The sequence below is a fragment of the Onychomys torridus genome, chromosome 23, assembly GCF_903995425.1.
Source record: "Onychomys torridus chromosome 23, mOncTor1.1, whole genome shotgun sequence".
NCBI lineage: Eukaryota > Metazoa > Chordata > Mammalia > Rodentia > Cricetidae > Onychomys > Onychomys torridus.
The window spans coordinates 19161712-19185967 of record NC_050465.1 but is presented as its reverse complement, the minus strand read 5'-3'; the positions used below and the strand labels follow the sequence as shown (position 1 = coordinate 19185967).

Sequence of the window (24256 nt, the reverse complement as noted above, 5' to 3'; positions counted from 1 at the left end):
AGTAATTTAGTAATCCCAGCACTTGGGAGGCAGAGGCAAGGTGGATCTCTGAGTTTGAGGACAACAGAGCTGCTGTTGCAGGAGAAACCCTGCCTTGAAAAGCAAAAAAAAAAAAAAAAAAGTAATTTAGGAGCAAAGTAAATTATTACATACATCTTTAATCTTCATGTGGTTTATCATTGGCATTGTCCCTAGGTAGCTTTTAGAGTTACATTCAAAATCAAACGGTAACTTAAATATTACCCTCTTTATACATTCAGTTGACAACCAAATAAAAATTTCTAAATATATTTTTTAATAATTGAGACTGCCATACAATGTATTGTGATCATAATCACTCCCAGCTCCTCCCAGATCCACCTCTACCTCCTACCTTACCTTCAGTTCTATGGCCTCCACATTTTTTCTCATAATAAACATTTATTTTAATAGTTGAATCAAATAAAATACTTTATTTGTAAGTCTCAGGTGAAAGTGAAATCAAGTACCATCCAAAAGCATCATCTCATTCCCTAATTCTTCAAAGAAGTGCTTGGTTTGTCTGTCTGTCTGTCTGTCTGTCTCTCTCTCTCTCTCTCTCTCTCTCTCTCTCTGTGTGTGTGTGTGTGTGTGTGTGTGTGTGTGTGTGTGTGTGTGTGTGTGTGAAAGGTATTCAGGGTAGACCCACGTCCATATGGTGGTATCCTTTGTCTGGACCTCAGCTCTGAAGACAGTTTTTAAAGGGTCACTATAGAGTGGATTTTATTGATTTTGTGAACACACACACAAACACACAAAGGGAAAAGGTTATTAATTCGAAACATATAGAACTACTTAGATTTAAAATTGGGAAAAAAATATCTTATTTTCTGTGTCATGAAGAAATAGGTGACCTAGTTTAGGTGATGGTCTAGGATATAGTTTGCAGATCTTTAGTGTAAAAAAGAATAAAGTTGGGTTTCCCTGGAAGCTGATGTCACCAAGACAAATGAGGTGGTGTAGAGTACCTTTTCTTTGGCACAGACAAGGGAGAAAGAGTGAGCTAGTGAGCAACTCACTGAAATATCTAAAAGGACATACCGTGCTTTACAAGAAGTTAATGATTGCCTTTTAGAACTCTGCCACTTTCCAAAAATTGTACTACATACTTTATTTCCAGATTTTCATCTGATCACCATTGTAGGCTTGAAACTGGCATATTAATATGTCACTTTATAGATGAGGAAATTAAACAGAAATTGTTCTGGATTCTCAGTCATATCTGTCTGATTTCAAAGCGTGTTCATAGAAACTGAGTATCACCAATACTGTTGTGTCTTCAGTAAAGAAATTGGCTTTGGAGAGTTGGAATTTTTAGTAGTAGAACGTTGCAGTGTCCTGACTTTCTTAAGCTTTATAGTTACAAATTAGTAATAAATACTATATTGACATAATGAATAAAATTCACAGTGAAATAGTACTAAAAATTGTTCATGTATTTCTATCATCACAAATAATGTATATACTTTTGAAACTTCCTTATAAATGCCTACTACTGATCTTTTTCAAATCATATACTACTAATAAAATTTTATATTTGAACCTGTAGGATTGAATAGTCTTTTAGTATCTACTAAGAGCCTGTAAACATTTAGCTCTTCTGTCTTCCTAGAAACTGCTGGTAGTTATTAGGAAATTGATTTTATATTTATATAAATATGAATAAATTTATATAGGAAAATGTCTTAGATCAATTAAATTTTGTAACGTTTGTTTTAGTAAAACAAGACAAATATAATTCATGAATTGGGCATCTCTCAGAACTGGGGCAGGATGAAAAAATGACTCCAGCAACACAATTAGAATGTGGAAGAATGATGTAAAGCATAGGAAACAACTTACTTGACTACATTTTAAGTTCATCAGTCTTCATCAGTTATAGCTTAGTTCATTGACTAGAAGGCCATCGACAGCCAACCAGAGCTGGGTGGGACTAAGCTATAGGTTGTTTTACCTTGTTAAGCCCAAATCTATTGTGAATGCGTAAGAATAGTAAATGCAGTGTTAAAGAAACAGCTACAGTGCAGTGATTTGGACTGCAGTGCAGTGAATAAGCCAGATGCCCAGTCCCTGAATAGTTGTCCCCCTTAAAAGGCAATTTTACCTAGAAGTATCTTGAAAGAAATGAAGTCTGGTCTAGTCCTAAAGACTGAGAGGCACCAAGAGGCTGTGAAACCATTTGATGCAAAGAGAAAGCGTTGCAGTAACACACCTTGTGGAAGGGAAGAGGAGCTGTTATAAGAAGGAAATAGGATTGTGGTTGTCAATTACAAGTGTTATTCAAAGAAGTTTGAATGCTTTTTCTGTAAGCTAGCATTTGCAAAATAAATACAGCAAGTGGCACCCAGATTAAGATTTGTGATTTTAATCAGTACTCATTTGAATGAGTTTAAAAACTAGCTGGCACCTCACACCTGGGATTTAATAGATACAGTTTACTCTCTAACTCAATGTATTTGATTAAAAATATGTTAAGGGATTAGTTTTGCTGACAGTTATTGGTATCTTTCTATTTGGTCGACATTAATATAGTGATTGATATATATATTCATTTCCTTGTCTCTCACATCAGCTCAACAGCCATTAGATATTGTTAGTATGTTCACCTGATGTGTGAGAAATCAAAGACACACGGCAATTTTCATAACTGATAAGAGGTGGATTTAAGTCCAGGAAAGCTAACTTGCGTGGTCATCTTTTGTCCTTTAGGAAACACTGCAAATACCGAACAGTAGAAAAGCTGTGAGAGTGGTGAATGGTCAACTTAAACTTGTCAAGAAGTACCGCTTTAGGGAGAGAAGTAACAGCTTTGAGCAGTCCGTGGAATTCTACATTGAATGTAGCAGTTAAAGTATAAGTTGAAATGATGCTAATGTTCAGAATGTATTTTTGAAGTGAGTTGAGGAAGTGGGGTAAAATTTGGGAAGATTAGTCAATAGGTCCTACAGTTCCAGGCTGGTAAAAAGTCACTGGATGGTTGCCGTTGCTGCAATCTTTGTATTGTGGGATTTTTTGTTTTTCTTTGATAGTAGTAGAAGTGAAGAAAAAGGATTAGGATGTAAGAGCCATATACAAGAGAATGGAAAATAAAGGTTTTGAACATAGAAAATTGGCAAAGAGTTCAAAATAACTAGCTTCCAAAATAAAAGCATGGTGACTCTCCATTTAATAGATAGTAAGATAAGAGAGTCATCTGGTAGATGGACTTTTACAGTAAAAGTATGATTTGAGAGGTTAGTGAAAGTGTTCAATGGCTAGTTAGTATTATAGATGCTTAGTAAGCTGCTCATTGGTGGCTAGGGATGCACTTTCAGAAGTTTCTCCTTGATAGAAGGCTACTATGAGTATTAATAATATAGGCCCAGAGCACTTGTTTTTAAAGCGTCAGTATATAATTAGAAAATTGTTTCATTTAGATCAGGTGAGTAATACATTATTCATTCCAGATACTGTTTTTGATTCCCAAATTACATTTAAATTTTTATGTAGAAATATGTCTAAACTCTTATACATGCCATGATCATTTGAAAGGGTACATTCTGTTGAGTCTATTTGTTTCTGTTGTTGTTGTTGTTTTGTTTTTTGTTTTGATGTTTTTAAAATGAATGAGCAACTGACTAAGCCTGGACGCCAGTAGTCCTACCTCCCATCCATAATGCGTGGTAACTGTCCACATACTAAGAATAACGTAGTGTGTGATAGTGGTTTGTTTCTGTTCCGGTTTGCAGTTCAGAGTGCAGTGATGGGGAATGGTCTGCTTCTCTGCCTCACCGGTTTTCTGGCACAGAAAAAGACCAGTCCTCAAGTGACGAGAGCTGGGAGACTCTGCCAGGAAAAGATGAGAATGAGCCTGAGCTGCAGAGTGACAGTAGTGGCCCTGAAGAGGAGAACCACGAGCTGTCTCTTCAGGAGGGGTATGTGTAACAGGGAGGTTCATTTTGTAAATGGGTGTCATAAAAGAGCGGCATGCATCACATTCAAATGTTGGTGTACATTAATTACATTTGTAAGCCCATGTTAAACATACATTGCCTTTACATGGTGCTGTGGTATTTAGTAGGGGACAATTTTAATACCAGCAATTTCAGTATTTTTCTGAAGACATAATTTGTGTTTTCATGTTTCTTTATAAAGGAAATTTGAGCATTTAAAACAGTGGTTTTCAGCCTTCCTAATACTGCACCCCTTTAATATAGTTCCTCATGATGTGGTGACCCCCAACCATTATTTTCATTGCTACTTCATAACTATATTCTTGCTACTGTTATGAGTCATAACCTAAATATTTTTAGAGATGGGGAATCACAGCCTGCAGGTTAATTTAAAAGGTCATTTTGGCTAAGTTAGGAATAATTGAATTAATGTAGCCCATTGCCGTACACTGAAGAGACTTGGGAGAACAATCTGCCTCAAGGTAAATCAGCATGGTAAATTACACTTAGCATGTCATGGTAGTTTAAGTGATTCATTCACAGAATGGAGGCAGTTAGTTGCAAATTAAGCTTTAATATATTTTTTTTACCTAGCTTCATTGGATAGTATTTCCAGAACATCAGTGGTCTATAGTAAACATTTCTGACTATAACTTGAATGGAAATATCCTTAATCTAGGAGTTCTCAAACTTAATTGGTGAAAAGCCAAATAAATATTGTTGGCTTTGTGTGCCAGTCAGTGTTGCACTTCTCATCTCTTCCATTGTAGCATACAGGCAGCCATAGGTAATATGTAAAGGAATTGGTATAGCTGTGTTTCAAAAATAAAGCTCCGAAAGGGATGGCAGGCTAGAAAGAACCTGTGGCTCTCAGCTCACCAATCCTTGTAGTGTTTCATCATTAAGAAAGGTTGAAATCTTTTTCCCTACCCCTCAAGTGTATGTCTCTGTGTGTGCCTGTGTCTGTTATTTTAGAAGCTGTTGTGAATGTAATTTTCCCCTTGATTTATTTCTCAGCAAGTTCATTTATTGCTATATAGAAACTACTGATTTTTTGTTTATTTTTTTCTACTACTTTGTTTAAAGAATTTACTGAATCTTTGAGCTTTCTGGGAGAATCTTTTGGGTCTTTTAAGACTAGAAACATACTGTCTGCAAACAGAAGTCACTCACCTTCTTTCCTGTTTGTGTTCTCATTTGTTTCTCTGCCTTACTGACCTAGGGAAGACTTTAAAAGCACTGTACTGAATAAGACTAGACAGTCAACACTTTCATCTTATTCCTAAATTTAGAGGACAACACTTTTAATCTCATTAAGGAGTAACAACTTTTTTATTTATTTTATGGGATTCTACCAAGAACACTGAATGTTAAGTCTTTTCAGTGTGAAGATTAAAACAAAATGATCTTGGCCTTTTAATCATAGGAATTTTTGTTGCTAGACTTCTTGATATTTATCTACCCTTACATTTTAAAAATAAACCAAACATGATCTTGTAATCATGGTTTAATGAGGATTATTTGCTATTATTTTGCATAGGATGTAACTGTTGAGATCTTTTAGTAAGAATGGTTTCTTTTTTTTTCTTTTCTTTTCTTTCTTTTTTTTTTTTTTTTTTTTTCTTTTTTTGGTTTTTCAAGACAGGGTTTCTCTGTGTAGTTTTGTACCTTCCCTGGAACTCACTCTGTAGCCCAGGCAGGCCTCGAACTCACAGAGATCCTTCTGCCTCTGCCTCCCAGTGCTGGGATTAAAGGCATGCGCCACCACCGCATGGCGTAAGCATGGTTTCTAGATTTAGATTTCAGTATCAGTTTGATAATTATTTACCTTTAAAAAATAATGTTTTTCTGTTTTTCTGTACTCTGCCTCTGTTGTTAAGATAAGTTATTTATCTAGTAAATGTTGTTAGCATTGGGTGATGAAACACCATCTAGCTATTTTATTATAAGGCAGTATCTTTGATTATTTAAATTTTTATAATGACAACTAAATTGTTTCAATTTTTAGTTTCTAATAGGATAAGTTCATAAGTTATATTTTTAGACTAATATTGACATTTGTATTTTTTGAACTATGTAAATTTCTAGCTTGGTATTAGTTATATAAAAGCATTTAGGTAGGAAAGGCATATAGTAAGAAAAATAAAAGATTAATTAGGACTGATGTTTACTGCAGAGAGAGTAAGATAGTAAGTAGTGAGACAAATGGTAGCTAACAGAAAACTATCATTAATTAGAGTGGTCGGGGGGGATGCCTCAGAAATTGACACCCTCCCCACCCCAGAGACAGAGTTGCTCTGCGTAGCCCTGGTTGTCCTAGAACTAGACCAGGCTGGCCTTGAACTCACAGAGATCCACCTGCCTCTGCCTCCTAAGTGCTGGGATTAAAGGTGTGCTCACCTCCCACCACTGCAGCCAGCAGAGCAGCAGTGAGATTTTTAAATGGAGAATTAACTGATCTGATAGGCCATTTAAAGAGATTATTTTGTGCTTATTAATTGGAAATGGACTGGAGTTTTTAAAAAGGAGAATGTGTTGTTATGATTAGTGGATACTTGTGAGTTTTAGAAAACAAGCTTTATGGCTGAGTATATAACTCTGTAGGAGAGTACTTGCTAGCATCCATAAAATCCTGGATTTGATTATTAGCTCAGGCCCTCTCCCTCCAAAAAAACAAAACAAAACAAAGCAAAAAACTCAAAGTTTGAGAATATTTTGAAGTTTCAAATAATAAAATAGTTGGATGAAGGAAAATGAGCAACAGTTATGACTTAGGTTTTCACTTAGGTCAGCTCCAGGAGAGCTAGGAAATAGGAACTTACTTGCAAGTGTTAATTGTCCATTAGGCACTATAGATGACAGATAACTGGATATAGTTTTAAATTTAAGAGAATGTTCTTACTTGAAGTTGAATACCAAGACACATAAGAATAAATAAAGTACATTTCGGGGTATTAGCTGTTTTCATCAACATCATTCTTTAATGTAATATAATGTACCTGGTAATTTTCTTTGCTCTAAGTGTGGTAGGAATAGAGCTCAATGTTGGACACCATTAATTTTTAAATGGCGGGAAGAGGTCTACAGTATTAGTTAGCATTGTGTTGCGTGTGTATAGTAACATTCTAAGGATAATTGCTACAATGAAGAAAATAAAACCACATTTATTAGGGACTGGAAATGTAGCCCAGTGGTAGAATGCTTCCTGGTATACACAAGATACTGGATGTTGTTCCCAGTACCGGAGAGAAAGGAATTAAAGCATAAAAAAGAACATTAAAATCCACCCAAAAAGAAAAACACAGAAAAGGAGAAAAAAAAAAGAGTGAAAAGATAGGCTATAGAAGTAGTTCTTGCAATTACTAGTTGCAATATATAGATACAGATATAGATATAGATATAGATTGATCTTTGTTTTGATAAGGTAATGCTTATCAAAATTTTAAAAGCTAAGACACATTCAAAGTATAAATATAGCTGGGTGGTGGCGGCACAAGCCTTTAATCCCAACACTCAAGGCAGAGGCAGGCAGGTCTCTGTGAGTTCGAGGCTGCCTAGGCTACAGAGTGAGTTCCAGGACAGGCACAAAGCTGAAAGAAACCCTGTCTCGAAAAACCAAAAATAAATAAATAAATAAAAGTATAAATATATAGAAAGATTAAAAGAGAAATACATTATTTCAGGCAAACACTGTAATGTAACTATAACAGTTACATTAACATTTACAAAACAGACTTAAAGATTGAAACAAAAATGTAACTAGAGGCTGGAGAGATGGCTCAGTAGTTATAATCACTTGTTGAACAATCTGAGGATCAGAGTTCAGTTCCCTGCACCCAAGGGCTCATTCCTATAACCCCAGCTCTGAGAAGGTAGAGATATGAGGCTTGCTGAGGGTTTGCTGGCTTACAGAGGACATGCAAGTCCTGGGTTCAAGGAGAGACCCTGCCTCAAAGAAATTAGTGGAGCATTACAGAGGGAGGTTACTTAATATCTTCTTTTGGCTTCTGAGTTGTGTACAGGCATGCACAATCTTCGCACTCACACATACCCACACCCACACACCACAAAGAAATCTTTTTAAAAAGGGCTATGTGTGTGTGGGGGGGGGGGGGGTCTCAGAGGACAACTTGGGAGAGTTGTCTCTACCAGGTGGGTCCTAGGGCTTGAACTCAAAGTCCTTAGGTATGGTGACAGGAACTTTGACCCACTGTGTCATCTCACTAGCCCTTTTATTTTCTATTGAAATGCTTTTGCAGGTGAGGAAAACAGTTATTTAGAATCGTAAGTACCAAGGACTTAAAACTACAAGAAATGCAGTGGTGGCACACGGGATTTAATCCCAGCACTCAGGATTACATGTACTAAGTTGAGTGACTATAAAATCCAGTTGGTAGGTGTGAACGCAACGTTTTGTTTTCTTCCTTCCTTACGAATGTTTGTTTTAGGGAGCAGACATCCTTGGAAGAGGGAGAGATTCCCTGGTTACAGTACAACGAAGTCAATGAGAGCAGTAGTGATGAAGGAAACGAGCCTGCCAATGAGTTTGCCCAGCCAGAGGCCTTCATGCTGGACGGTAACAACAACCTTGAGGATGACTCCAGCGTGAGCGAGGACTTGGATGTGGACTGGAGGTACGTGGCCTCGTTACTACATGCTCCGGTACTCCTGAGCGGAATTACAGTGGGAACTGCGTCTGACAGGTACCATTAGGCTCTGCCAATCTCATTTCAGATGTCACTGTCTGTATGGACCCCTTCTCTGACTTTACATCTTTCTAGCATTGATTGGAAAAGAACATTTTTAGAGGTGGTTGTTGTGAATATGTCAATACCTGAAATAATTTCAGATTTAGAGAAAAGCAGGCAGAATGGTACAGAGTATTTCTATATTCTTCACTAAGATCCCTTAAATGTTAATATTTTAGAAGTGTTTATACCATTTTCTGTTTCATTTTCTTCCTGTGTTTATGCTAAGAATTCTTCTGGCCTTTTTATGAATAAGTCCTATTTACCTATAAAAATTCTAGAATGAGTTTCTGACACAGAATTGCTGAAATCATAAAGTTAGTGTTGATATAGTGCTAATAATTTAATCCCCAGAGCTTATCTAATGTCCATAGTTATCTCACCAATGACTTAACAGAAAAATGTTTGTCTGATCTAATCCAGGATGGTCATTGCATTGATTTAACATGTTTGTTTTTGTTTTGTTTTTTAAAATCTGGACATATCCTCAGTTAATCTTTGTTTTTCTTGACTGACAAATATTTGAAAAGTTTAGGCCATTTATTTTGTGGACTATCCCTCACATTGTATTTGTCCAGTATCATACATAGATATGTATTTTTAGCAAGAACAACAAAAAAATTACAATTTGTCTTTATAATATGTATCGGAAGACACATTATGGCATTTAATTTTGTTACTAGTGCTATTAATTTTGATCATCTGGTTATGATGTAGCCTTTCAGATTCTTGTACTGTCCAATTATCATTTCCCCTTTTTAATGGCTATTTTGAGACTATAAATAACCTGATTATTCTTCAGCTATCAAACTTCCATCTTCTAGCATTAGCAGCCATTGGTAATTCTTGTCTAAAACATGAATTTTAACATTGATTGTTCTTCAGTGGCCCAATTACAGCTACATATCAGGTCCTGGGTGTCTAGGTTTGTTTATGCTACTGAAGAAAAGAATGATTGCAAAGTAATTTACTTCAGTCATTTGAAAGGATTTTCTACAGGAAGTGGACATGTTTGTGTTGTTTCAGTAGACAAATATAGGAAAAGGTGAAAGTTTTAAGAAGTACTATTTCAGTTTTAATTTGACCCATTGAAAAGCAGTGTGCATAGAAGGACTTTGTTTCTGGTGTGTGCACTCCCATACCTGGGTTTCCTAATTTTGAAATACTTACTAATTCTAGAGACAGGGAAAAAATAGGAATCTGACTTACAGCTAAAGGAAGTAGCTTAACACCAGAGCCAACTGTATTTTTCTTGAAGGGCTCGTAGTTCTTTAGAACCAGAAGTCATAAAAAACGAACAGTTTGCCTGGACAGTTGTGGCACACACTTTTAATCCCAGCTCTGAGGAGGCAGAGGTGGTGTGTGGCCAATTTGGTCTACAGAGTGAGTACTAGGACAGCCAGGGCTACACAGAGAAACCCTGTCTGAAAAACAAAACAACAACAAATGAAGAGTCTAGAAACAAGTCATTTTCTAGCTATTAATAAGTGAAGGAGGCCTGATGGTTAGCAGAAGAAGAGAAATTGAAGAAGGCTTGAGAAAATAAAATCTTGCAAAACCCAACGTAATTAAGCAGTTCAAGGAGGAAAAAGAGGTTTTGACTAGTAATAGAATTAAAATACAATACTTTTCTTTCTCATATTTTCACCTTTACCCAGATTAGAAACTAAAATTAACAGAAAGAAAAATATAGGGAAAGAATTCTACACGTAAGAATACTACCATTCAGCAGGCTTTTGGGTCAGAAACAGAAAGGGAGAATTTCCCGCAGTGCGGTGAGGTAGGAGACTGGTGAGCAAGTGATGTCATTTTAACTCTTCATTTAACAGTTAGCCTGTCTGTTGTTGTTTCTCTTCTTCAGCTCCCACAGTTATCGTTTTTCTCCTGACAGGACTTTACAGCCCATCAGTATGGTAATATGTAGTTATCCTCACTGTAAGATTTCTGAAGTCATAGTTATGATCTTGTTTTTCAGCCTATTTGATGGTTTTGCGGATGGACTAGGAGTTGCTGAAGCTATTTCTTACGTGGATCCTCAGTTCCTCACTTATATGGCTCTAGAAGAACGCTTAGCCCAGGCTATGGAGGTATTTGTAAAACTGATAAATACATGGAGGATTGGTAGACTATGAAAGAGTGTTAAAGATTTAACAGTGTCCTTTTTTAAACTTCACTGAAGAGAAAGTGAATAGTTTCCTCAGCACTTTAATAACTGCTGAGTAGTGATTGTTACTGGTATGTGTGTACGAAGTCACTTGCTGTCATGCCAGTTTACTTCAAATGGCAGCCATTGTCAGTTTTTTCTACAGCATGAGAACTATTTTGCTTAAGTTTAGGGAATGCAGTTTTTCCCTGTCCTGAACTCTAGGTATGTGAGTGTGACTGTTTTACACATCCACACATAGACGCAGAGAGGCAGAGTTGTGGAGGTGAAAATCTAGGGACCTGCCACAACACTTTCCCTTTGTTCTTTCTCCAGAAAGCTTCCTTCTGCAGCTGGGTTTGCTGCCCTCACCCCACACATGTGCATACTTACCAGCAATGCCACATCTGCTACCTCTCCTTGCCTTCTTTTTAGTTTTTTGAACTAAAACACAAACTTATTCTGAAATGTATTTGCCCAAAATTAAAAGCCCAGACATTTTTACTTGGGAACAAACTTCCATAATACTGGTGAACCTCAATGAAATAAGTTCTCTTTAAATCATTAGTCATAAAGTGACTTCAGGCTAAAACAACAGTACTGAAGAGTTGAAGGAGAAAGAGGTAAGGAAACAAGTCAGTAAGAAGGGACTTCCAGGAGCATTCTGATAGTACTGCATCTTGAAATTTTCTAAGTAGAAAGTTCAGTTCAGATTGGTAAGTTAGATAGCAGGCAAACAGGTGGCCTATGTGTGCACTGACATTAGCTCTGCTTTACATCACGGTTTTTGTGCCTCTCCGTGATTTTCCATTAGAGTATTGCTTTCAGTTATGCTCTAGTAGTATGTAGTTCTCCAAAATCACCACAGCAGAAATAGTGTGTACTAGAACAACCAACATGATGAAGATCGCATACACCTGGGACTGTACTGAACCCTTCTTCCCAAAGCCGAAGTACACAAGACAGGGAGATTACGTTGACTCACCTCCATAAACAATGGAGTGAAGCACATCCATTTTAGGGTTTGATTTCACAATCTATAAAACATCTTTAATTTTTATGACCTTAGATTTTTAGTTCCTTGAGTATGGAGGTATCCTTAAAAAGAAATATTGAGAACAATGTAAGATCTTATTTATTATTAATGGACAGTGTAACATTTGATTGAAAGAACAGCTAGAAAGATTGGTCATGAGAGGCATGCTGTACAAAGGCACCAGTACTGTGAATAAAGATGAAGCAAGAAAGAATATAGTCTCCCTAGGAACTAGCAGCCATTGTTGTTCTGGGAATGAGAACCCAGTGCAGTATTGCCACTTTCAGAGCTGTCCTGTCTTCGGATGAAGTGTCCTTAGCTCTCTCCTGTCTCCACAGCATGAACAGTCTCATTACATTCTAGTACTCTACATTACTGATTTAGAATTTTAATTGAGTTATTTCACATCTAGATTATCAGTACAATTCCATTTTCCTATCACACTACAGAAATAATTTTTTCATGTCTAGAATGCATTTATTTAATACATGGAACTAAAATATATTTTTATATATTTTTTTATATATTATATATATATATATATACACACAGACACACACATATACACACAATGAAAATGTAATTTTAAAATACTAATGCAGAAAAATGGTTTAAACTGAGTTACAGTTTCTCATAAAATTACAGTTACTTATAGATAAATTAAAAATTTTGGCTAGCCCTTAAACATAAAATTTTACTGGAAATGCATTCCTTAATGAAATGAGGGATGGCTTTTTCTCTAATTATTTTTGGAGTGAATGAATGAATTCCTAGAATGAAACATTCAGAATAAATTTTATTTTTCATGTGTATGACTGTATGATTGAGGGATTTTGTTCAAACAGATAAATTAATAGGAATATAGTTTAATTGTAACATCCATCACTTAGTTCTTTCGTGACATTTTTCAGAAGTTACATCCACTACCTTGCTGGAGTTCTTGTTTTGTTTTTATTTAAAGCAAAGGATTTGTAAGCTTCCTAAAAAGATTTATTTTTCTAATGGAATCCATGTTGAGCCCAATTTTTTAGATTATACCTCTAAGTTACTAATTTATAAAGTGCAGGAAAGTATACAAGGAATAATACTTGGATTGTAGGTGCATGTTCATGAAGGTTAGTTTCAGGAAAGATTACTTAAGTTAATTGAAGTTGTTATTTCTGAGAATGTTCACACTTGTGAACCTTTCAAGAGTCTTTACAGACTCACAAAAGCACATTATATTTATTAGGCTGTAAACATTAGGAGCATAATATGTAGAGGTCAAGAACATGAGCTCTTTGGCCATCAAGACCACTAATTGGGTAAGGGAACTCTGCCTGCTTGTGGAGTTCAACCCCTGGAGCTCACACAGTAGGAAAGAATCCACTCCTGCAGGTTGTCTCCTGACTTCCTTATAGGCACTATGTGCTTACATGCACACATACACTAAGTAAATTAGAAAATCTGATTTCAAAAGCCTGATCTCTTAGGTTAATAGGCTATGTGATCTTGGACTATACCCTTAACCTCTAAGCTTTAGGAGCCTCATCTACAAAATGGGATTAATAGTTTCTCCATTACCTATTATAAGATTGTGTTAAATCATGTACCATAATATTTAGTATAGCAATGGTTAGCTTTCAGGACTATATTCATTACTCATTTTAAATTAACTGTCAACCAGGTTTCAGTCATCCAGCACCATGTGCACTAGGAGCATGTAATCTAAGAACATGTAATGAAAACTGGCAGGCAAAAAGAGACAAGGCCTGCCTGTCATTTCATCTGAGTTGGAAGCTAGGAGAGGAGGATTCATACTAAATGGCTGTGTGACCCTTTGTTTTTTCCAGCCTTCATAAACTAGTTATTTACACAGACATTGAACCCCTAAATGAAGTTGACCAGATTAACCTGTAACTTGGTGACTACAGTGTGCATGTAATAATTCTATACCAGTAGTAGGTAAAACCACTTGAGAGTCAGTTGGTTGTTTGCACATTAAACATTTGGTAGTCTTTCCATGTTATCTCATGAAATGAGCTTTTCTAAAGTGTTTCTTTTTCTGATATTACTGATCTCACATAGGAGCTCTCAAGTTGGAAGCATAACCATTCATCTGAAAAATACAGTTATAGTGAGCAAGTAGATTACTGAACAAGGTAGATCTTTACTTGTGATAGGTTGGGCTTTCTGCAGATGTGTACATGCATATGTGTACGCTGGTAAAAACAGGGTATTTGACTTAATGAGCATGGCGGTGTTCCTTTTGGAAGAGAGCAAAGGATTAACAGGATAAGAATATGAGAATATGATAAATGTAATTTGATGAGACATCTTAAAAATAGTTCCCATTACTATTTTAAAGTGTCTACTAATAAAGAACTATACTTTTTTTTTTTTCAGACTGCACTGGCACATTTAGAGTCTCTTGCAGTAGATGTTGAGGTGGCTAATCCACCAGCTAGTAAAGAAAGCATTGATGGGCTTCCAGAAACTCTTGTTCTAGAAGATCATACTGGTAAGGTCAATGTTTTCAAGTTTGGGATGCCATGTTGTGTATTTTGATGTATTATTGGAGCACCTAGGAGATCAAGTAGTTGATTATTATATTTTTTATAAGCCAGAAGCTGACAAACTTTCACCTAGTAGAAAATGCTTAATAAAATGATAGGTTAAAACCAAGTGTTTACCCAGTCAACTTTTTAAAAAAGGAATGCTTATAAAATTCCAAATTAACATGCTGGAGTCCTGCTTGCCAGTTAATTGATAAAAGTACCTCTTCCGTCTTGCATAGCTATCATAGTGATTGGTCTTGTTAACCCTGAACTTCACATCTTGATGGATGCCATTGTTTGTGTTCTCAGCTATTGGTCAGGAGCAGTGCTGTCCGATCTGCTGCAGCGAGTACATCAAGGATGACATAGCAACAGAACTGCCATGCCATCACTTCTTCCATAAGCCGTGCGTCTCCATTTGGCTACAGAAGGTGAGTTGTAGATGGACTTTCTTAAAGTGAATACTTGAATAGTTTCTCCTTCAACTAATAATGGTAGTCACCTTTAAGTCAATCTTTAATCTAGACACACATTCATAGTATTTTATGTTGAAGACTGGTTTCCTTTTGTAGAAATTTAGACAACAGTAACTATTTAATATATTTTCATTCACTGCCCTAAAATTCTTTTCAGAAGTATCTCAGAAGTTTCTTTTATACCACTCAAAGCATACTGTGATAGTAAAAGTGTTCTGCAAGTGTGCACAGGTGTTGCTGAAAATGTGTGAGAAAAGTACAGCCAATCAGATAACTCTCCCTCCTCTAGTTTGGGTACCTACCTTAAAGACTTAGCAAGAATTCCAAGTACATGAGTTACTTCCAGCCCATGACCTTGGTGGTCACATGTACTTCCTGTCCAGCCTAGTAGAATTCCCCAAGTTGCTTTCTTGACATTTTTCTTGTCTGGCTCCCTCTTCCCTATAAACACTCCTTCTCATTTCTCTCTCTTACCTCTGTCTTTCTCGCCTTTTAACTATTTTACTCTTTACCGTCACTTTATCTCCCTAAAGCTGTGTTTGAGAGCTCTGAAATCTAGTGTAGACATGTTCACTATTCCTTTACAAAATCTGAGCAATTGTTGCTGTTGCCTGCTATGTTGTGGGGAAGTGTATACTCACTTTATACTTTCCTCATTTGCTGAAATCTTTATTATTCCTGTTATTCCTCTGATTCCCTCAGCTGCTACTTTGCCCTGTCTCCAATAACCAATGTTCCCACCTTCCAGCGGGCTTGTTTACATGTTCCCCGGTTGTTAACATTTGTGAGATTTTTTTTTTTTTTTAATTATTCTCCCCCTAAAAGGATTGTACAGGTTTTTTTTAATGCATAATATTTTTAAAATTTTATTCCTGAGTACTTTTTTTTTTGTCCAAACTTTATTTGTTTGCTTTTCTCTCCCAAACTAATTCATTTTGGTTGGAATTTATTATTGTGATAGCACTGAATTCATACATCCTTTTGTAGACTTGCTCTAAAATACTTTTAGAGTTGAATTAATTGGACACAAAAATATCCATGAAATGCAGTGCTCTTTTGAGTTGAAATTGGGAGTTCTATACCTGATTACTGCTGGCTTTTTGTTTTTAATTTTAAGATTTTTTTAAACATCCATTATTATGTTGATATGTATAATGTACAATGCTGTGAGAACTAGTGTGGTTACCTAGGAGACCATCAGTGCCTAGTAAATATTAAAAACATAAATTACATCAGTGCTATTAGTAAAAATTAGAGATGGCTTGTTAATAATGAAATGGCAAATACAAGCTTAATTTATGGTACAAGTTAGAAAGACGTGTCAGCAAACTTTGGTAAACTGCATGTTAACGAAGTGATTCCTAATTAATTAGTGCAGATCATGGGTGTTTCAAGTCTCTTAAAACTTCTGGCATTCTAGGTGATTTTTTTTTCTTAATTTGTTTATTTGGTATTATGCTGATTAATTATAGCATAGATGGCTATATCAGACAATACAATCTATCTATCTTGAATTTTATATAAAGTTGAAATAGATTGTCCATATTGAATTCAACGTATTACCTATAACAAGTACCTGGTATGGTAAAGTAAGTTGGCAAAAATGAAGGTGAGAAGTAGGTAGGAAAGAACTTGTAATTCTGTGCATGATTGCAGAGGTGATGCTAGCGAGAAGGTATTTCTGAAATGAGTAGGAAAGCAGAGACAGGCTCCTGAAGCTGCACTGTGTGTGTACACCCAAGCCTGTGGTCATGGCTACCATGCACATCAGCCCATCAGCTTCCACCTCTTCCCCTGGGGGGGTTGCCCACTTCTTCCCCCGTCTTCATTCTAGATAGTATCTAAATTGTAGCTCTGCTCATGTTATGTCACTTGCCTTAAAGAAGAGAGATTGAGGTTGGTTTTCTTTCCCTTGCAGAATAGTAGAATAGTGGGTTTCTGTCTTGGATTTCAAGGTTTTCTGTGCTGTAGCTCCCAACCTGTCCGTTCAGATCTGCTCTTCTGTACATTTAGTCTTGTTTCTGGGCATTTGTTCCTAAAGTCTGGCTTCCCTCCATCCCATCTACAAGATGAGGTGATCTAAGTAGATAAGCTGAAACCTTGCCTTTGCTATTTTCGATATAACAAGCTTTCTTTACGCCTTCAGTTATAGAGACTTAAGGACTCAGTGTTTCGTACTATCAGTTTCAGTCACCACGAGATGATTCCCCTGTGTTTGTCCATTTCATCCTCACAGAACTGGAAAATGTACTGGTGTTCTATTCCCTAGTCCAGTGATTGTTACCTGGGTTAAGAGGCTAGAGCTGGTACCTCCTAGGCCAAAACGGTAGGATTTCTTTTATAGGATACTGCTGTAGAGGACAGGGACACAGTGTACTTGACTTTGCTAGAGCCCAGGCTAACAATTTGAGTTTTGTCCTCTGACTAAAGTATTTAGTGTAAAGCCATCCCTGGGAAGAAGGTTCTGAAGATAAAATTCTTTGTCACCTTCAGCAGCATGTCGGCTTCACTGCCCTTTTATCAGGAAGATGTATTTGGAAAAAGATCAGATTTATAAGGACATGATCTGTCATCATCTGTTAGAAAATAGATCTCTGTGGTCTTCCATTGGTCCTAAAGCTACTCCCTTCCCATCTTTCCCAGATCTGTGGTTGGTTTGTTTTGTTACTAAGGAGGAAGTATGTTGGATAAAAATAATGTTGGATTCAGGTCATTTCTAAGTTTAAGTGACTTCCATGAGACAGTGCACTAGTTCTTTGTCAGCTTTGACCACATTGTCCATGCCAAGCATGGAAGCTCTAAATAAACATTCAGTGAGTAAGAAGTGACTTGAGTACAAGGTACGAACATGATTATAACACACTGTTTTGTATAAAAGAAATTTGAGCCGGCCGGTGGTGGTGCACACCTTTAATCCCAGCATCAGGAGGCTGAGGCAGGTAGATCTGAGTTTGAGGCCAATAAAAGGCTTTAAAATTTTGTCTTTATGTCGTGTGGGTTTGAGGTATCTTTTTTGTTTTTTGTTTTTTGATTTTTTTAAAATTATATTTGTGTTTTAATTTTACATATCAGCCATGGGTTCCCCCTGTCCTCCCCCTCCCCCACCTCCCACCTTTCCCCCAGCCCGCCCCTCCCCTCCATTCCCATGTACTTCAGGGCCAAGACTCCCCTGGGGATTCAGCTCAACCTGGTAGATTCAGTACAAGCAGGTCCAGTCCCCTCCTTCCAGGCCGAGCAAAATGTCCCTGTGTAATCCCAAGGTTCCAAACAGCTAGCTCATGCACTAAGGACAGGTCACTGCCTGGGTGCCTCCCAAACAGTTCAAGCTATTCAATTGTCTCACTTATCCAGAGGGCCTGATCCAGTTGGGGGCTCCACAGCTTTTGGTTCATAATTCATTTGTTTCCATTAGTTTGGCTATTTGTCCCTGTGCTTTTCCAATCTCGGTCTCAACAATTCACACTCTTACAGTCCCTCCTCTTTCTCGACAATTAGACTCCTGGAGCTCCACCTGGGGCCTGGCTGAGGATCTCTGCATCCACTTCCATCATTTATTGGATGAGATTTCTAGCACAACAGTTAGGGTGTTTGGCCATCTGATCACCAGACTAGGTCAGATCAGGCTTTCTCTCGACCATTGCATCTACAGTGGATGTATCATTGTGGATTTCTGGGGACCTCTCTAGCACTTTGCTTCTTCCTGTTCTCATGTGGTCTTCATTTATCATGGTCTGTTATTCCTTGTTCTCCCTTTCTGTTCTTGATCCAGCTGGGATCTCCTGCTCCCCTAACCTCTCTTTCCCTCGAACCTTGCCCTTCATTACTCCCACTGTCGTCCAGGTTGTTCATGTAGATCTCATCCATTTCTCTGTCATTGGGCGATCCCTGTGTCTTTCTTAAGGTCCTGATTTTTAGGTAGCCTCCCTGGAGTTGTGTAGCAGTCTAGTCATTTTTTTTTACATCTAGTATCCTCCTATGAGTGAGTACATACATGTTTGTCTTTCTGAGTCTGGGTTACCTCACTCAGGGTGATTTTTTTTCTAGATCCATCCATTCGCCCAAACCTCATAATATCTGATGTCACTGTTTTTCTTTGCTGAGTAGTACTCCATTGTATATATGTACCATATTTTCTTTATCCATTCTTCAGTTGAAGGGCATCTAGGTTGTTTCCAGGTTCTGGCTATTACAAACAATGCTGATATGAACATAGCTGAGCAAATGCCCTTGTGGCATGATTGAGCATTCCTTGGGTATATGCCCAAGAGTGCTACAGCTGGGTCTTGGGGGAGATGGATTCCCAATTTTCTAAGGAAGCGCCATATTGATTTCCAAAGTGGCTGTACAAGCTTGCATTTCCACCAGAAGTGGAGGAGAGTTCCCCTTGCTCCACATCCTCTCCAGCATAAGCTGTCTTCTGTGTTTTAGATCTTAGCCATTCTGACAGGTGTAAGGTGGTATCTCAGAGTCTTTTTGATTTGCATTTCCCAGATAATTAGGGATGTTGAGCAATTCCTTAAATGTCTTTCAGCCATTTGAGCCTTCTCTGTTGAGAATTCTGTTTAGTTCTATAGCCCATTTCTTAATTGGACTGTTGGGCATTTTGATGTCTAATTTCTTGAGTTCTTTATATATTCTGGATATCAGCCCTCTGTCAGATGTAGGGTTGGTGAAGACCTTTTCCCACTCTGTAGGCGGTCGCTTTGTCTTGTTGACTGTGTCCTTTGCTCTACAAAAGCTTCTCGGTTTCAACAGGTCCCATTGATTTATTGTTTCTCTCAGTGTCTGTGCTACTGGTGTTATATTTAGAAAGTGATCTCCTATGCCAATGCGTTCAAGAGTACTTCCTACTTTCTCTTCTATCAGGTTCAGAGTAACTGGATTTATGTTGAGGTCTTTGATCCACTTGGACTTAAGTTTTGTGCATGGTGACAGATATGGATCTATTTGCAGCCTTCTACACATTGACATCCAGTTATGCCAGCACCATTTGTTGAAGATGCTTTCTTTTTTCCATAGCCAAAAGTATCTTGTTTTTAAATACTTGATTTGGGAGCTGGAGAGATGACTCAGCAGTTAAGAGTGCATATGCCTCTTACAGAGGAGCTGAGTTTGCTTCACCACCCCCATGTCAGGTGGGTCACAGTTGCTGGACCTCCAACTCCGGAGGAGTCTGACACTCTTGTGGCTCCTCTGGCACCTGCACCCTTGTACATAGACACACCCATACATAGAATGTAACAAATTTTTCTTTGAACGATACTTGATTTGTGTGTAGGATAATGATGCTATGATTTTTCTATAAAGATGAGGCTATTAGTTTACTTCTTCTGTTGACTGTTAATTGATTTGTTTGTTTGTTTGTTTGTTTGTTTTTCCCTCCAGTCGGGAACATGCCCGGTGTGCCGCCGTCATTTCCCACCTGCGGTTATTGAAGCGTCTGCAGCTGCTTCCTCTGACCCTGACCCTGACGCCCCCCCTGCCAATGACAATGCTGCAGAAGCCCCATAAAGCGTAGCATTGAAATGCGATCTGAATTCTATCACAGTAAATCTGCAAATTTCTTCTAAATCTGATGTGCAAATAATTATATATAAATATATTTAAAATGCTATATATAGTATATGCCATAGTTTAGAAAGAGAATATTAACCTTTCTAAACTGAATTTAGGTTTGCAGAACATACTAAACATTTTCAAGCTGAATGTTCAAGCAGTGCATCCACTTTCTTTAGTTGAATATGTTGGTGTTCATTGTAAAGTCAGTAGTCATCTCTGTGGCATATGTTACTAGCTCTGTCTGAAGTGCTGCCACTAAGAGATCATGATTAAGCTCTCTTACCCACATCAGATGTGAAGACTGTGATCACAACAGTAGGAAAATTTGGTTTCGTTGAAAATAAATTAAATTCTAAAGCATGCCTTCTCACTGGTCCCTTTGCTTTTGCTACATCAAAACCTCTTGGTTTATAATAATACTGAGAAGGTTAAGATTAAAGCTTTTCAGAATGCCAAACAAAGACTACAGTTTTGACCAGAACACCAGAAGAAATTTACATCTTAGATGTAAACCTCCTAAATTGGTTAGGTAATGAAATATTCAGTGAACGTTGGATGCCTTTAAAGAAAGGTTAGTGATGTATGTGAATAATCTGATGTGCTCAGTGCTTGGCACAATTACATGTGTTTGGCCTTATGAAACACTATCTAAGCCCTTACCCAATCTGCTTCTACTTGTTAAAATACTTGAAGGTCCAAAACACTTTTGACATACTTGTTTAAGAAGTTAGATGTAGTTAGTTTAAGGTAGTTTGGTTTCTGAAATATTTTAGAAGGTCTGAAGATTTGCACATGGTCATGTTTTAACTATATCACCCCAAATAAAAATTGCACAGCTTTTAGGTGACCACATGGAGTAGGCGAGTCTGTACAGACACGGGTGTAATAGGTAACTTAAAGAGGAAACCTGATGTCAACACTAGAGAACCGGTGGCTTAGAAGGTACAATACTAGAGCACATAGTCAGTGCACATCTACCTGCTCCACTGCTCATCTAGTTTTGGGAATATTTAAATAGCTTCCGAAATGCACAGTTTCATTTAATTTGTGTAATATCTCTGAGTATTTATATTCTTTCTTTTTTTCTCCATTCTTAAAAATAAATGAATTTTCACTGTTGGCACATTTGAGGCTTAAATATACAAAACATAACACTTGCATTCTGATTTTTGCATATATTGTAAATGTGGCTGGTATTTACAGCAAAATACTGTGTATCCTTTTATGGGTAAAACAAAAGTGAACATTGCATGCAAGTAATGTGGTGACTTTGTAATTTCGGGGTTCTCTGGGGCTTCTGTGACTTTGGATGCTTACATTCAGGCCTTAATGTTGCTCTAGCTAGCATGCTTCCTTCCCATGTATATAGACAACGTTGTATAAACTAATCTCTGCTTGTTTTCTATTCTGTGACCTTTCCATGCCATATTTCGCTGATGATCAGTTAGTGTCAAGAAGTCGTACCAGATTAACATTAGTTCTCATGTGTATACTGTGGAAATTTGTGGATTGTGTGGTTTGTTTGTTTGTTTGTTTTCTTTTATGTACTGTTGATTAGTTGTGGCACTTACTGATTAAACTTACATTGCTGCAGATTGCTTTGTAACAAGCCACATGTTATGTTTACTCAGTATTAAGGGACCTTGGTTTTATTCTCCTAGATAGCAGCTGTCCCAAAGAAAATATTTCTTCTTTGCCTATTAAGATTTAGCTATTATCTGCCAGTTGTTCAGAGGTTTGGTTCCAAACTCAACCAGAGAGTTGAACGGAAGATAGCTGTTGTACTTTTTGCTTCCCATCTGTTAGCGTCCTTCATTGTTGGCTCCCGACTGTGTCTGCACAGCTGCTATGAAGGAGAATGCTGAATGAGACTTGCTTTAAATTTTTTAACAAGAAAAATGAAGTTTTAGAACTTTCATAGTAAGAAGCCAGTATAAGCTGAGGCTGACAAGTTCAGACCCCAATGTATTATTTGATCTTATCTTGGATCCTTTTGAAAAGTTAAGAATATATGAAGGTAAATTAGAAATAGTAAAAATATTGATAAAATGCCATTTATCTTATTTCTATTTTTTTTGTTGTGACTTGGCCTAATAATTTTAATTTTTTGAACATTTTCTTATTTCTTGTAAGATGAATGCTGATATTTAAAGTTAGACTTGTGGATTTCTTTTGTGTTTCTTAGTTTATCTCTAAGCTAACTAACTTTTAAGATTATTTGTGATATGGATTTATATATAAGCTGTTAAATATATATGAGCTGTTAAAATGGAATGCAAGGTTTTCAAAAGCCCAGGTCTAACTGTAATGATTGGTTTATTGTTCTACAATCCCAGCCCACCATTTTCCGTGTAAATCATAAACAATAAACAGGATATACCCGGTGGTCATTTCTAATATTTAATTGTGTGATCCTATCACTTCTGTAGCAGAATCCTTGAAGGATTTAGAGTCATTAACACAGTTCACAGCTATAAAAGAACTGCAGACTGAGCAGACAGGGTTTTCTTTTAGGTCACTTAGAGAGGTTTGTGTGGAGAGGCCCTGAAGGAAGAGCTGTTGCCTTTCCTGCAGGCGTTCTCAGCAGCCCCACAGTCTTCTGCAGAGCCTAGCTCCTGTGCTTAGACTGTGGAAACACTAGAAAGTTCTGTCATGCTTCACTTGAGTGGCTGTCTCCAAACCCAGTGCAGGACTGCTGTCAAATATGCCCATTGATCTCTCAGGGTTCAGGGCTTATTTCTGGATCAGTTGAAGAGTAGATTATGTCCACACTGTTAAATTAAACAAAAACGAATTTTGTAGAGAAGGGTTAGAATTTTACTTTCCTAATAAACATGCTAGAACAATACAATCAGTTAAGAATGACAGTGGTGTGCATATGCCCCTGCTGTAGTGCAAACGCACTTCTAAAGTGGCATCTTCTTTGTCCAGCCATTGCTAGTGCAGCCACCTTGTACCCCTGCAAGGGCAGGAGTTCTCTATAAAAACAGCATCATTCAGATCTCTGTAGACAGCATACATCTCTTCTGGTGCCCAGCTCTTCCTTTCCTCCCTCAGGCTTCATGGTTTTACATGTCCCATGATAGCTGATCCAGACCAGTCTAAGGCTGGCTCATCGTTGACTTATAATGTTTGCTCACAAAGTAAACAGTTCTGTAATCTAACTAAAATACACAGTTCAGAGACATTTTTGCCACTTTCAAAATTCTTCTGAAGGTGTAGGTGCAGTTAGTTGCATCCTCATTCTTTGGCAAGCATATGGCATGGCTGAAGAACTCATGGGCATCGCCATCACGCCTGTGTCTACACCTAACTTAGTTTCTTCATAACCTAACTGGACACTCATCCTCACTACTGTTACCGTGGAAACACCCTCTCAGCCTCTGTCAGCTCCAGTCTTGATGATGTTTACTCTCCATGTTGGGTGGGGTTTATTGGTTTGTCTGGTTATCGTTTGTCTGAGGTCACTGACGAGTGTTGGAGATGGACTACAGAGCCCCGGAGGTCACTGTAGACAGCCCTCTAGTTGGCACTTGTACCATGTGTGCTCATTCCAGCCTTTCCTGGAAGAGACACCAGAACGCTTTTGCCATGTTCCAAAGATGTCTTTGAAACTAGTTTAATCTGCTAGTGTACTAAATTAAGAAAGGGAAGGAAGTCAGCTGGAAATGCCTGCTTCTTAACAAAACTGCAAACTCTGTTTCCTGTTGCTCATATGCCATCTGTTCAGTAGGCTGTTTTCGAATTGATAAGTCTTTGGTGTCAAGTTCATTTCTGGAACCTACCTTTTCCCTGCTCAAAAATTAT

The 24256-nt window shown here is 37.5% G+C and overlaps 1 protein-coding gene across 2 annotated transcripts in view; it reads left to right on the top strand.

Moving 5' to 3' along the window:
- Nucleotides 1–22853, top strand: part of Pja2 (praja ring finger ubiquitin ligase 2) — a 51683-nt gene extending 28830 nt beyond the window's left edge. Inside the window, exons 5-10 of one of the 2 annotated variants that reach the window (XM_036172887.1) lie at nt 3747–3932; nt 8399–8584; nt 10674–10785; nt 14263–14377; nt 14724–14845; nt 20276–22853. In XM_036172887.1, coding sequence (XP_036028780.1) covers nt 3747–3932; nt 8399–8584; nt 10674–10785; nt 14263–14377; nt 14724–14845; nt 20276–20401 — 847 coding nt within the window. In that variant the 3' untranslated portion in view covers nt 20402–22853. The remainder of the gene's footprint in view (nt 1–3746; nt 3933–8398; nt 8585–10673; nt 10786–14262; nt 14378–14723; nt 14846–20275) is intronic. The other variant, XM_036172888.1, reaches the window with a different exon arrangement.
- The last annotated feature ends 1403 nt before the right edge of the window (nt 22854–24256 follow it).